Genomic DNA, 15,506 nt, shown 5'->3' on the forward strand with positions numbered 1-15,506 from the left:
AGTGCTGACTTGCCCAAGGGTGCTTGGAACCCATTCCTTAAACAGTACCCAGTGCCACATGGCAAATTAAAAATGTCCTGTTGGGTTTAGTTTGCCTCAAATTTGTGTTTGTGTGCAAGAGATCACCCTTGGGAGGGACGGCTCATGACTGAATTGTAATAAAATACATTACATTATAAAGCTTTATTCTCGAAATGAAGCATGAGATCTGACAAAGCTCTGAAAATGTCCACTTGAGATTACTCTGTTTTTGTAGCCAGACACTTTGTAACGTTCCAAGTGGCAGAATCATGTCAACTTTAATTTTCTTACAGAAATGTAAATGGTAAAAAAAGGAACATGCCTCTTCTTTCCCCTGCCCCCATTCTAATGTGTATCCTATTGTACAATGCTGCCTTTGTTTGTTGGTGGGTTTGGTCTGGACATGAGAATTTTGCTGCCTTCATACTAGTGGATCCCCCCCACCACAATTGTAGTAAAAGAGGCCCATGAATATTGTGGGGGTAGCATTGTAGGAGAGTCCAGCAAAGGTTAAAATTACAATATTCAGAACTTAAAGCTAACCTGAAGCTTGGGGTTATGTTTCTGAGAAGTGGCTCGAAGGCTGCTCCACAGGATTTAATTTTTTTAAATTCCCAACCCTGTGTACAGCTTTTTAGCTGGCATGTGAGATTGGGAATTTAAACTTTAAATCCTGTGGAACAGCCTGCATGTTTCTCAGCTGGTGTGCAGGCTACTTATTGTAGACCAGTTTATTTATGGGGTAGTCTTGGTTGGGGATTTGACAGTTGGAGTGTCCCAATGAGGGAACTCCACAAAAGACTGCAACTACCCCTCCTATAATTAAATTGGTGTACAAGGAAGTTGCCCATGAAAGGGCTAAGCTGCAGAAGATAAACCTGTGAAATTGGTTGTCTTATTGGTGAAGTTTTTCTAGAGTTTATGCACAAGGTTGTTGGTGCCAAAGAGTAAGAAACATATTCCTATAGTTTAGATTGAAATGTTCCTCCTGTAGATATTTATGACTTGGCTGAGATAATCTTTTTAGCTATGGATGCTGCAGACATGACAGGTTTACCTTGCTCCTAAAGACATTAGTGTGATCTTTGCACTTTCTGAAACATTATAGTGGGCACCTTTTATACAAATAGCACTTTTTGATGTACACAAAAATGTGTTTACCAGATGTTTACTTTGGGCAGAATTCAGACTAAGTTAGTCATGACTAAATTCACGGGATTCAAGTTATCCAGAGCTGCTCTTGTGGTAGCAAGCATGACTTGTCTCCTTAGCTAAGAAGGGTCTGCCCTGGTTGCATATGAATGGGAGACTAGAAGTGTGAGCATTGTAAGATATTCCCCTCGGGATGGAGCTGCTCTGGGAAGAGCAGAAGCTTTCAAGTTCCCTTCCTGGCATCTCCAAGATAGGGCCGAGAGAGACTCCTGCTTGCAACCTTGGAGAAGCCACTGCCAGTCTGTGAAGTCAATAATGAGCGTGATAGACCAATGGTCTGACTCAGTATATGGCAACTTCCTATATTCCTATGACTTGTCTTTTTTTCAGTGGAAGTCATGACTGACTTGGTTTGAATCTTGCACTTGATGTCTTATGTGGGATTTGCTGTCTGTTTTTTTTTTTTAATAATTTGAGAATTCTCTTTTGAATAGAAATTATGGAGAAGTCGGGTGAAGAAGGAATGCCTGATCTTGCTCATGTGATGCGCATTCTGTCTGCAGAGAATATCCCAAATTTACCACCAGGAGGTGGTCTAGCTGGCAAGTAAGTGCAGAATATAAATGCAGCTTTTAAAACATAACTCTGTACAAATGTGCCTCTGTTTTTGACTAAAGTCTTTTGTTTTTGAAACTCTGAATACAGTAGAATCCTGTTTATCCATCCATTGGGATTCCATTCTGGGGTGGGGGGCGGATCATGAAACCGTGGATAACTGGGCATTAGTGTAATTGGGAGGCAGTTAGATTCCCAAGTTAGCGAAAAATGGGGAAGAGGGGATGAAAATGGGATGGGGAAACAGACTTAAATGTGTGTGAGGGGGTGTCCTACTGTGCTCTGTGTCCCCCCAGCTGTCCAGCAATGCCTCCAGAAGTTAAAAAAAAAATCACATTTTTTCTTCTACAAAAAGGAGCCACAAAATGGTTCCTGTTCTCAAAATGGTGGGCAGAAATGATCTTTGAGGTAATTTCTGCCCATCCCTGACCTATGGATATGTGAGTCTCAACCCCTTAAATGCCTAATTTAATCATGTATACTGAGGTCAGGTGGCAATTACCTGACCATGGATATCCAAAACCATGGATGCCGGGTCCACAATTAACGAGGTTCTTGTGTATAAGCTTAAATCATACTCAGTAATGTTTGATTTGTAACTGGTATGTATTTTTCACTTCAGGAAAAATTCAGTTATGACTCGTATACATCTGAAGGGAGATGAAAAACTAGGCTATGCTAGTTGACACATGAGGCTTAGGATAGGTATTGTTGATATTTTAAATTTAATTACTTGAAGCACTAATAGCTGGTTACTTATATTTCTACACTGCTTCTTGTCCAAGGAGATCAAAGCTCCATTTTAGCTTTACATTCCGGTGTGATAGGAAGAATAAGGTTTGTTCAAGACAGACACCGCCCACCTGCCCCCACCCACCGGCTTAGGAACCAATCTATTCAGCAAAAACGCTCGGTGTAGTCTTCCTTGGAATTGCGTTATTTCAGAATAGCAGGTGTGGCTTTAACATGGGACATAGGGATGTTCTGACTCTGCTGTCTTATATGGAGTCGGTCAGACCATTGGTCCATCTAGCTCAGTGTTGTCTACACTAATTGGCAGCAGCTTCTTCAAGTTTTCAGGCAGAATACTTTCCCAGACCTATGTGAAGATGCTAGGGGTTGAACCTGGGACCTTCTGCGTGCAAAGCAGATGCTCTACTACTGAGCTACAGTCCCGTTTCCAAAAGTGCCGTACATGATCTCTCATCCAGGCATTAACCACACCAAGGCCTGCTTAGCTTCAGTAAGGTGGCTGTATTGTGTGCCCTTAGACCATGTTCTGGTTGAATGTCCATCTCCTCTCTTAGCTTCTCCCCGCACCCCCATGAAACCAGTATCTTGCACATATTAGGGGAAAGTCTAGGCTAGAATACCCCCATAAGTTTTCTAGGTGTTTCTAATATTATGGAGTGTCTGATCATACAATTTCCTCTGCTGCATGATGATTAGTTCAAGCAATTTCACTCTCTGGACTTGCTGTTGGTGTTGGTTTCTGTGAGATCCAGCATACCTAGGATTTGGAGTCGCCTGTTAAAAATGTAGTAAGAAACTAAAGCATAAGAGCTGGAATTGAGATCTAAATCATGAACATTCATTGCGTAGTCTTTCGTAAAAAGGGTAGATGACCCTCTGAAATGATAACCTATGGTTAGCATCTGAGAGCTTGCTTGTTATTAACCCAAAGTTTTACATACACTGACCTTTGGATATTTAGTCTTTTGGTTTTAGTGCTGTGGCTCTACTCATAATGAGAATCTTAAGCTTTTGTGAAGTGTTGCTTTGTTAGAAGTGCTTTCCACTTGCAGTACAGCGTTGGACTTATAAAGACCTCGTTTGCATGTGGAAAAATGCCTTGAGTAAAAGTCTCCTCCTACAAGTGAAGGAGCTTCCAGTTAGGGAGCAGAGCTCTGCAAAAGGTTAATTACAACTCCTTGTTTCATTGAACATAATTTTTAAACTAATTTGTGGGGCTCCAGTGTGTTAAATTGGTTAGATGAATCAAGAAGACTTTAAATCTATTCATGGTGCTCCTGCTTGATACCAAGTTGGACCATTGATTTATCCAACTGCTGTCTGGTTGCATATTCCCCAGCTGCATTTAGCAGTCCTAGAGATTGAACCTGGGGAGTTAGAGCAGGATCAGGGACATACCTTCATCTCCTGCTTTTGGGCTTCCCAGAGGCATCTGTGGGGGCCACTGTGGGAAACAGGGTGCTGGATTAGGTAGGCCTTGAGCCTGATTCAGCAAGGTTACTCTTATGTTTCTATGAATATGCAAATTGTGTGCTCTGCCTCTGAAGTATGGTTCCTCTCTGATTTGTATATAAAGCACAAGCACTTATAAAAACTACCAGTGACGTGCCTCACATAAAACAGACGTTCTTTCTTTTCCCTGACATAAGAGGGAATGACTCTTCTAACATGATGTACACTGTGATGTGCATGTATCTCTTGAAAACAAAGAAACTTGTTCTTCATGTTGAACCAGTTACTTGAATTTATATAATCCATCAATTATGATCGGGTGACAGCCCTAGTAGTGTGGCTCGATGCCAGATTTGGCAGGACTCCAAGTGCTATAAATGCCAGGCCTTGGGCTTCTATATGATAAATCTAACCAGAAAGATGTTTTCCACCAGGAAGCTGTGTTTAACTATTTCACACTAATGTTGTTGGTAGACTCTTCATCTAGGTAAACTCTAGAAAACAGATTTCTACTTAAACTATTCGTTTTTTGTTTCTGTGCCTTAAACAGTTCGGAAGTGGTCAAGCAGCCAAAGGTACTGCAAAGCAGCCACTTTGCCAATTAAAACTTAATTTAATATTGGCCTAATATTTATGCAACACTTGTTTCATTTTAAATGTTCAAATAATTCCTTATACTTGGCAATCCTTACAGCAGTTCTGTTAGGAAAAGTAGTATTTCTTACCCTATATTGAAGATGGGAAGCTGAGGCTGTGAAGCAGTGGCTTATTCAGGGCTTTCTATTTGGCTGGCATGAGATTTGAAATGTGGGCTTCCTAATTCATATCTTATTCTTGCAGAACAATCCTACTCATGCTTACTCAAAAGCAAGTCCCATTGAGTTCATGGGGCTTATTTTCAAGTAGGATTGCCACTTTAGTCTCTACTATACCATTTGGCATCAGATTTGTTTTTGAACAGAGTTTAAAGTGAATAAACCCATTGTCCCTCAGAATATGCATCCCTGTATGCAAGATCCCGGAAATTCAGGAAACTTTAAGGTTTGAAAATTGCTCTCTGCTGTCCCATTCTAATATTGCCAGTATCTGATTATCAGGGAGTCCAATCTGCTTCTGAGAATGTGACCTTGTTTCTCTGCCATAAGCCCTTCTGTTACATGAGAGCTTGTTCAAGTAGTAAGAATGAGTTTTGCACTTTCCATGCTGCATTTGAAATAAGCAAAGCAAAAGTATCCTGAGTACTTGGCAAACTAATCAAGAGTTGCAACACTTCCACCAAACTGTGGGATTCCAGTCCCCCAAATTACTATATTCATTAGCACAAAGCTTTATGAAATTCAAAAACGTATTTTGTGCGTCATCTTTTCTGCTCTGCCCTTTATGAAGGGGACATCTTAAGTCTTATATATTTCACTGAGCACTGCCTAATCCTGGTGTGTTTGAAATGCAATATAATGTGTGTTCTGCAGCTGCTAGAACTGTGAAACTTCTCAATGAGGCTTCAGTCCTTAGTTCCAGTCTTTGAAATATGTCTACTGCCAGCCTTGCTTTCATCAAGAGTGGATTGCTTTGGATATGTGCTTTTGAGGATGGTGCTGATTTGTATTATGTACAGGATGTTAACATAAAATACTTTCGTGTATTAAAAAATGCTCAAAACAAACTAAACATGTTTTTGTACAGGCGAAATATTATCGAAGCTGTCTATAACAGGCTGAACCCACACAGAGAGAATGATGGGGTAAGTTCTACTTCTTGGTAGTGGTTACTGATGCAAGCAACCTGTAATATTTCAATGTAGAATGGCTATCTGTCTGGCATGTGCACTTGGTCATTGCCACCAGTGGAATACCTCTTAAACTTAAATGCCTTATCCTGGAGAAGCTACTTTAAATATGAATGGCTGTTGCCCTGTAACAAAATGCAGGAGCAACAGCAGTAAGTATCTCTTGAAGATTTATTTGTCTGCAGGGGTCTTGCGGGAGCGGGGAGTGAGTGAGTGTTATATCTTCTCTTCAGAGGGTTCAGAGTTTTCTCCCTAAGCTTGGTAATATGCCTGTTCCAGTGGGGCACTCACTAAAAAAAGAAGCTTAAACAAAAGAGACCAGATGAAATAAAAATACTTTAACCATAACATTCACTTAAAATAAGTGGGGGTGGGGGGCTCAGTTTCAGGTGGTGGTGGTAGCTCTAGAGCTTTGCCCAGGAGGGCTGTTAACTCGCAGGTCCTAGAATCCTCCTCCTCTTTCAACTACTGTTGGAAAAGGTGCTGCAGAGTAGGTAGGGCTGGGTGGAGCCAGCACTCAATGCTAGGTGTGATGGAATCCTTGAGAGTGATCGAGAGATAATGGCCTCTTAATGTTCTTTCTATCATTGGTAACGGTTGGGAAAGATGCTGTAACCAGCAAACAGGATGGGGTGGGTGGTGGTAGTAGTAATAATGATCATAAATTTTATTGGTTAGCTATCGCATAACAAATTGTTCTTTAGGCAGCTCACAACACAAGATCCCACAGCTTAGTCCTAGGTGTCTCTGAGCTGCTGCCCTGTAGGGTAGTAGATGGACACCAAAATACCACATCTGCCTTTGGTCAGAATATTTAGTGTCTGCTATTCCGTGTCTCCCTAGCATTGGATTGCTTTAGTAGGTCCCCCCTGCCATATATCATGCTGTTAGGGGGATTTTTTGCCTTCTGTTTAGAGACATTTTCATCTCTACCATGAGGGCTAGAAAGATAAAAAGGGAAATCATGTGGACATGTGGTAAGGGGAAACCATTGATGATCATACCATATTGAACACTGGTTTCTCTTAGGAATAATTTGGGCAAGCTGTGCTATGTTTGTTGGGTGTCCTGTAGCCTAACTTCAGGAGAAACTTGATCATAGTACTTAAGAGTAAAAAAAATTAGGTCTCCTGGGCTTCGTTGGTAGAGAGCTAAAGTCCCTTTTAAAGAGAGAAGAGTGATGAGGGGTGTAGCTTGCTCATTACCTAAGCAAAGGCAGAGGTTTATATTAAATGGTAGTGTCTAGCAGAAACCTACTGGGTTCCACTCTAGCCTACAAAGATTTGCAGCATTGCCTAAAGTGGACTATATGAAAATTGTGACAGTTGCTTTGATTGGACTGCGTTTCTTCGTCTTTTGTGTTAGCTCAGGTCAGTCTTCCATTGGTTTCTAAAGCACAGCGTGCTTTACCTGTTTCATGTGGTGATGTCTTAACTTCACTCTTTGATGTAAGATGGGCTGAACTCTGAGCAATAAATATTTAAATCTCCAGCAAAGCAATCTGAACCAGAAGAGAATTTGGCATGTTGTGTGTGGTTGTTGTTTTTTTGCCAGTCTGTGCATTGAAGTTGTGCTCCATAAACTCTCTTATATAGATGTGAATCCTAAATGCCTATATTAACTGCTAAGAAGAGTAGATAACCCAAGTTGATGGCATTGCATAGTATAAAAGAAGAGGGGTGTGTGTTTTCATTAACCAAATTGACTTGTAAAAAATGTGTTATGTGAACAGCTTAATTAAAATGTGTGTTAAGGATACTTGACCTCTAGTTTCCTGAACAGACCTAAGATAAATTTTTAAACCAACTTTTGTATCTTGGTGTTAAACATATATTCACATAGAAGTCCCATCAATTTCAGTGGAACTAATTTCTGAGTGTGTTTAGGATCTCAGCCTTGGTCTTGAAATACTGTTCAGTGGAGTTTTCCTTCCTTTACCTGCATTGCACAACAAAATGCAGATATGTGCTGTCCCAAGCATATACAGTATAGACATTGATGATCATGGATGCTTGCTTGCACAGTTAGAATCTGTGTGCGCATCTTTCCTTCAGAGAACAAGGATGGAATGTATCAGGTGATCCTGTTGCTTTTGCTTCCTCATTAGGCAGTAATGGCATAGGAAGTGTGTAGGGGCATCAAAGCATCAATAGCAGTTTTTTGGCTCTGATCTCCATACTGCCATCACAGCCATCTGGCAGCGTTTTACTGTACTTTTGTTTGCTCCCTCTACCATCGTGGTCTCCGGCAACCCCGTTAAGCTTTCCCATGTCATGCTAGCCCTATTCAAGTAATTCTACACATGGGCACAGTGTGTATGGATACAGGGGAAATTAGTGCTCAAGCTAGCCATGCCCCTGATGCTCTCCCCACATTCAGGGAAATGGTGCAACATCTCCAATCTTTGAGCATTTAAAATCTAACCCACAATATGGATTTTGAAAGACTTAAAATGTATCCCCACTGAATTATCTTTGTTAAAATAACTGATTGTATGCCTAGTTTATTGGTTCCTTAAAATAGGATTTCTTGCTGGTGAAAACTCTGCCTGTTGCTGAATTAGCTTGCAGAATTCAGAAAAGTATTTATTACCATCATGTTTGAGAAGATGGTAGTCTGACTGCAGAATAAGGAAGGGCAACCGTTCATAATAGGTAGGCATTTGGGGAATACTTGTGTTTTAAAAATATGTATTCACCATTAATACTAAAGCTCCAGTTCTTAAACTATTCAGAATACTTTTGGTATTTCAGTCTCATTCTAATAAACTGACATAAACCCAGAGCTTAGAAACTGCTCAGATTTTCTTGGAAGCTTGTTCTCATTGGTTTGTGCTCCATCCGGTGTGTCATATTTTCCTCTTCTTCCCCCCACTCCCCAATTTTGCTTTCATGTGAATTCTCCATAAGTTGAAGTTCCAGAAACTTAGTTTAATATTGAGTTGATGATTAGAAAACTGGGAACCTCAAAATGTGAAATGAATGCATAACAGTTTTCTGTTCAAGTCTGGGAGAAACTTCACTCCTGTGATATTTCGGACTTCAGTAATTCATGTGAGAATGAGATAGTAATGACTGATTATATATGTATTTATATAATCAAATTGTGCAGCGATAGTTTTTCAACATGGAAGTGTAAACTGTAGGAGAAAAAACATGCAGCTAAGGGCTTTTAAAATTTCCAGTGTTAAAAGACCCATTTAAAGGAATTGCTTAAAATGTTCCAGAATGTTGAATTTTACTGTTGGACACAAACATTAGGGGTGTTTCACATTTTTAAAAAACATATATTAAGTTTACATATTTCATCTTGTTTTCTGTGTCCTTTGATCTTGGCTGCTTTGATCTTGGCTGCATGATCAGCATAAGCCTTGCCAAAATAATGGCGGAAATGCAGGACCAGTATATAAATTGGGTCTCTGACACAGGGTAGCATTTTTATTTTGTACTGCAAGGTTTCATAACTTTCATCTGGTTTAAGTTTGGTTTTTTAAATTTTATTATATTTCTACACCGTCTGACATGTGCATCCCTAGGTTTGTACATAAGTTAAAATACAATATAAAATAAAAATTAAAATACATAAAACATAAATACATATAAAACATAAGTTAAAATACAATATTAAATTAAATTAAAACTAAACACCTGAGAAAAGGTGTGTCTTGAGGTTCTTAAAAAAAAAAAAAAAACCAGCCAGAGATGCTCTGCTTTTAACAGGGAGTGCATTCCAGAGCCCCGGGCAGCCACAGAGAAGGCCCAGTCCCGAGTAGCCACCATATGAGCCAGTGGTAGCCCTAACAAGACTCCCCAGATCTTCATAGGCGGTTCATGACAAAGGAGGCACTCTTAAATACCCTGGACCCAAGCTGTTCATGGCTTTATAGGTAATAACCAGTACTTTGGTACCTCCATCTTCTTTGGATTCAGTTTGATTTTATTCCTCATCCAGCCCATTGCCACCTCTCTGCTATTTATTAACCTTGAAAATCTGTTAGAAGGGCCTCTGAATCATAGAACGGGCCAAGATGGACATGATGGCTGCAGTTCCAGGTGTTTAGACACAGAACTGTTCCAAATCATAAAAGGGAGTGAAGATGCAACTTTTAATATCAAAATGCTCAAATGGTTGAGAAGTACAGAACCCTTGCCCTAAGCCTCTTTCTTCTCAGCTAAGCTCTGATATACAATGCAATAAAACAAATATTCATATACCCCTTTTCCAGCGAGGTTCCCAGAGAGTTTTACAAATAGATAGATAGATAGGCCCTCTGTCCCCAAAGGGCTCACAATCTAAAAAAGAAACATAAGATAAATACCAGCAACAGTCACTGGAGGGATGCTGTGCTGGGGATAGATAGGGCCAGTTGCTCTCCCCCTGCTCAGTAAAGAGAATCACCACATTTAAAAGCTGCCTCTTTGCTCAGTTAACATTTTAAATATGCTTGGCTAGAAGAAAATAAACTACAGTGGGGGAAGATTCAGGCCTTGTCCTATTTCCCTTTTTGCTTTTAAAATCTGCCCACTCCTTGCAGTATGCAGTTGAGTCAGCTATTTAAAAAATTTCACATAACTGTGGTGTCTGGTTTGGTTCTAATCAGCTTATCGTGTGTATCGTAAGGGTGACAGTATATATTTCAGGGGAGCTTCTGTAGACCCTGTATGGGCACTGGTTTCTCTAGCAAAACAAATTTTGTATTGCTTATAGCTTTTGAAAAGCAGTTCAGGGTTTAGTGATTTGGGGTATCTGACTTGTTGGACACCTTATTCTTGAACTGCTTTTAACTGGCAGGTCTCTTTAAAAAAAATTAATTAATTAAAAACTTACAAAATACTGGCCAAATTGGATGCTGCCCATCGGCTACATGGGTTGACAAAGAATCTTGATTTTAATCATAGATATTCACAAGAGTATCATCAAACAGCTTAAAATTGAATGTGGCCTGGTTTTTTAGTTTTGTGGATGCCATTTGTGGAACTCAATAAAAATAATGGGTGGGATTCAAAGATGCCTTGTGCATATTGAAAGGCACGGCCACTCATACAAAACACCCTCCCCCACTGCAGACTCGATCTTTCCAGAGGGTCCTCCATCCCTCAGATATGTTCTTTTGGAGTTGAAGGGGCTACAGCATGGAAGAGGGACAAGAAAGATTTATTGTATGAACAGAACTCTGCTCTTGCTGTGTGTGTGTGTGTGTGTGTGTGTGTGTGTGTGTGTGTGTGTGTGTGTGTGTGTGTGAAACCCAGTAATCTGTTTCAGCCATTCTGTTGAGCACTTCCATTTGTGCGTTTGAGAATTGGCTTGGAATTCTCTCTGGAAGGAGGGCATAGTGTTCCCATGAATGAATCCAGTTGGCAATAAACTTTCTATTGGCAATTTTATGTGGATAAACAGATTCAATTGCACCTAGATTCTTTTCTGTGAAAGAGTTAATTGGCGATTCATTTTATTTAAGCTGTTCACAGATTTGTTTTGCTATGGAGTTGGTTTTAAAACATTAGTTGATTATAATCTTCTAAAGATTCAAATTATGAATGATGCCCAGCCCTCTACCACTAACTTTAGTGAACACCATTCATGTCCATCAGAGGGCAGAATATGAGGACCTAGTTTCATCTTTTTGTATTGCTTTGCCTATTAATTGCAAATTTGTGTTTAACCCTAACCATTAGAGTATTCAAAAAATTGCCATGAATATTTTTTTTACCAGGACTGAATTTTTTTATTTCTAAAATTTTTAGAAATTTAGAACATCTAAAATTTTTATAGCTTTTCTAATGTATTAACATTTTAAAATATCCTAGTTCAGTTATTGATTCTGGGGTCTTGAATCTTAAATAAGGACCCTGGTGAAGCTGCGGAAGGTGGAACACAGGGAAAGTTGGTGGAAGCTCTCAAACAAGTGAGAATTAATCATAGGGGAAACTACCGCCACCTTCTGGAGGACGTGCTGCTTAGTTACAGGCTAGCTAAAATGCAGGGAGAAGATTACTCTGACGGACAGGCAACAACATCAACTTCAGATACCTCTGGTGGATCCATTGACCAAGAGACAGAGTCTGAAGCAGAATCTGAGCAGCAGCTTGCTGAATCGCAAAGCACTAATGAAGATTCAGAGATGAGAGATGAACAGAGTGGGAAACAGATGTAATACCTTCATTTTTTCTCACAGTTTACTTGCTAGCTTAGCTATTCTCATATCTTATGCTTTCAGTATTTGTTACCCATTGTAGAGAATTAGTGTTCCTCTTTTTTTAATGTACAGTTGATAATACGAAAAGGCATTCTTGCCAATGAGGATGGGGCTTCTTTCTGAGACTCTTAACCATTATGAATTGCGGCTTGTAGAGCCATTGTCACTGCTTTTCCACTGCACGCGTGGCAGTAATATGAAGACCTATATCCCTGGAAATTGGTTGAGAATATGATTTGTCTTAAAGCATTGAGCTGGAATTTGATGGTGTAAATGTATTCCAAGTGAGAGAATTTTTATTTTGATTTAAATTTTGTTAGAGTTAAGAATGACCACCATAATCCAGAATTTACAATTTGCTATTATAACCCACTTTCTCTGACATACATGTTGATGTAGATATTGCATGTCTGTAATTGATCTGGGAATAGTTCATGTCAGATACAGTATTTTTTAAGCTTTAAGGCATGTTAAATGAGGTTTTAAAAAAAATAAAATATGGTGTTGCATTAGGCTGTAGTTCAGACTATATAATCTGTACAATATTTCTAAGATTGTATTTGGGATGAATTTATAGCACTATGTATCCAATGGATAAAATGTATTGACAATTAGTGTTTAGTTAATGAGTTACTGTTTAAGACCAAATAAAGAATGTGTGGAATAATCTGAATGCATATTGACTTTATTTAAGTGATACAAACTGTTCTCAGGCAGTAGCTGTAGAGTATCTTGAAATATTTAAGAATAGTGTACTGAGTTTATATAATGTATAGCAAGTAGCATGGAGGATATTCATATTAAATTTTAATTCGGTGAACAAATAGCTTTACTCCAGAAATAAGAAACTCCTATGCAATTAATAAAAGCAGAAAGTATTAGGTTTTCTGCTCTTTTGATAAACTTCACTCCTTACACACTGAAATATGTAAATACTAGTGTTGCCAGTTACAAAAATGTGGATAACGTGTGTTACATTTTTTGGTGTTTTAACACCACCTCTTTGGTTTTATTGCTGCACTCTGTGTATTCTGTTACTGGGGTGGGGACGGACAGTTGTTCAATCATGGAGGGTCTGGTCTGAAACGAATGTGGAAATGCTTTTTCCTTGCTCTTCTGTGCCTGTTTTTTTCCTGTCGAAATTAAGAACATGGATTTTACACTCTGGGGTTAGTGGAAAACTAACGGTTTCCCTCTTCTTTCCCTGTAGGGTGCTGGCGATCTAGAAGATCCGTGGTAGCCTTACAGATCTACTAAAATGCTTTTGAATCTGAAAAATGGGGGAAAAACTTTTAATCAGTTTTCTTCAATACAAGGGAAAAATTCTGGTGGATTTCCAACATTTTGTGAAATGGGCAGAAAGAAATTATTAGGATTTTCCATCATTTGTTCATATTTGTGTTTTCTGATATTGCCACTCTTAGCATTGCCTGTACTACAGTATTTTTACCAGCCTTGGGTGTATTGGTTACATCTTTATGGAGCCTGAGCCCTAAAAACCAAGGAAGGAATAATGCTGGGAGCACATCACTAAATGTACATAATGTACCATGGGATTGTAGTTGTACTCTGAAGACACACTATGGTTTAACAAAACTTAAAATATAAGCACGACTCAGTGCAAATAATTGTAACAAGACACTTGCTTCACCTTACCAAGATGGAGGCTTTTGCAGCTCTGGGCTTGGAAGTCATTTCAGTTGGGCAATATGCTATAGGATGTGTATTTTCTTTTAATTTTCCAGTTTTACCTGTATTACCAGACTGTTAGGTTTTTCCCTACAGTGTCCAAATTGTGATATGTTGCCTACTGCTTGCTTAAGATAAAGTGTATTTGGCAATAATATAAGGAGATTTTAGGCATCTAAAACCAATAAGAATTTTACGCATGTGTATAACACATCCTTAAACTCTTGCTAGAAGAAGTCTTTTTAAACCAAACAACTTAATTTATGGTTAGTTGTAATTTGCTTTGACATCTCACTCATTGCTGCAAGTTTTTTTTTTATGCTGAATATTTGCCTTTATTATAATGTAAATTGTGATTTTGTTCTAAATGTGGTTTTCTATAGTTTTTTCCTTTGATTTCTATCAGCTTAAGAGAAGAGAGGTCTTGTGTAATATGGGTATAATTTTTAATTGTTTGCATTATTTACAAAGTCAAATTATCACTTTGAGATTACTATAAATACAGCTAAAATTATCTATTTTAAATCTAAGAAAATATTAGAGATATTTTCATGGGTTCAGTGACCTTTCATTTTATAAACAATGGGCATGGTACAGAGTGGCCGTCATGTAAGGTACTTGAAGATTCTTAGTTTAATTCTATTTTTGCAATAACCTTATTTTTTTCTTAATTCTTTTGAGTTGTGCATGTATTGAGTCCAGTTAATGCTGAAAGTGGAGAAGAGTAAAGTATTTATCTAAAAAAATAAAATAAAAGCTATTGGGGAGGGGAAACAATGAATGTATCCATCTGTACATGATCTACATGCTGTGGATGCCTTGTAAACATTTTCCTATTTGTTTAAACTGTGTTTCAACGAGGATGTAATTGCCCTTGTGTGTAGTTTAAGCTAACGACAGTCATCAACTGGTTTGTGTGAAATGAAATTCATGGTATTTTTCTGTAACTTCCCCCCCATACACACACTTGAGTGTAGATCCATGTACACTCGTATAATCTGGTGCCTACAGCCAGCTTCCCAATCATTTGGTTCATTGTGTATTTGATTTTTTTTTTTTTTTTTTGGCGGGTCTAGAGAAGATTATTGCCACAATATATTTTATTTATTCATTAGATTTTAGCCTTGTAAGTTAAAGTGTTCTAAATGATGATGTTAACAGGTATTTGTCCCTACTGGGTTTTTTGGGTTGTTAAAAGCTAGGGAACGAAGAATGCAAAATGGTTTATTGTTCAGACTGTCTGCTCTGGTCCAATCCTGTACTGATAGTACCTTCCCAGTATGATATTGTGATGTTTCATACAATACAGTGAACATAACCAACTTGTTATCTTCAATAAAGGATTGCTAAAACAGTGAAAGGCACTATTTTGTGGGGGGGGGGAGTTAGGGGGGGGAGGAAGCAATTACTTGATTTTCTAACTAAATATTCTCTGTGTGTTCAAAAGCTGACTCAACCTGTAAGAACCTAAGGACTTTACCCCTTTATTGAAAGATTTAGTTTACAAAAACTCATTTAATTAATGCACTGTTCTGTACAAACCATATGATCTGACTGGTTGCTACTTGAAATGCATTTGATCCAGTCCAGATGAATGGAAAGAACTAAACTGCAGATGAAATAGGCAAAAGGGGTCCATGCTTGATAAGCTGATGGAAGATATCTGGAATCTACCAAAAAGGCTGCTGAATATTTTTCCAAACACACCTTAGCATTCTTCAGACTGAATATGACAAGTTCTACTTTCAAATAGTAGTAGTAATAAAGAATACTAAAAGATGGGAAAGAGAGCCAAGTTATTGCCATTATTTGCAGCATGTTCTAATTTTGATAAATGCAATT

The 15,506-nt window shown here is 38.6% G+C and overlaps 1 protein-coding gene across 2 annotated transcripts in view; it reads left to right on the forward strand.

The window, feature by feature from the left end:
* Positions 1–15,018, forward strand: part of PPM1B (protein phosphatase, Mg2+/Mn2+ dependent 1B) — a 73,482-nt gene extending 58,464 nt beyond the window's left edge. The window contains exons 4-7 of one of the 2 annotated variants that reach the window (XM_053311910.1): positions 1,668–1,779; positions 5,677–5,734; positions 11,625–11,929; positions 13,186–15,018. In XM_053311910.1, the coding sequence (XP_053167885.1) occupies positions 1,668–1,779; positions 5,677–5,734; positions 11,625–11,929; positions 13,186–13,201 (491 nt within the window). In that variant the 3' untranslated portion in view covers positions 13,202–15,018. The remainder of the gene's footprint in view (positions 1–1,667; positions 1,780–5,676; positions 5,735–11,624; positions 11,930–13,185) is intronic. The other variant, XM_053311917.1, reaches the window with a different exon arrangement.
* Positions 15,019–15,506: the final 488 nt, after the last annotated feature.

This window comes from Hemicordylus capensis, chromosome 1 (genome assembly GCF_027244095.1).
Source record: "Hemicordylus capensis ecotype Gifberg chromosome 1, rHemCap1.1.pri, whole genome shotgun sequence".
Taxonomy (NCBI): domain Eukaryota; kingdom Metazoa; phylum Chordata; class Lepidosauria; order Squamata; family Cordylidae; genus Hemicordylus; species Hemicordylus capensis.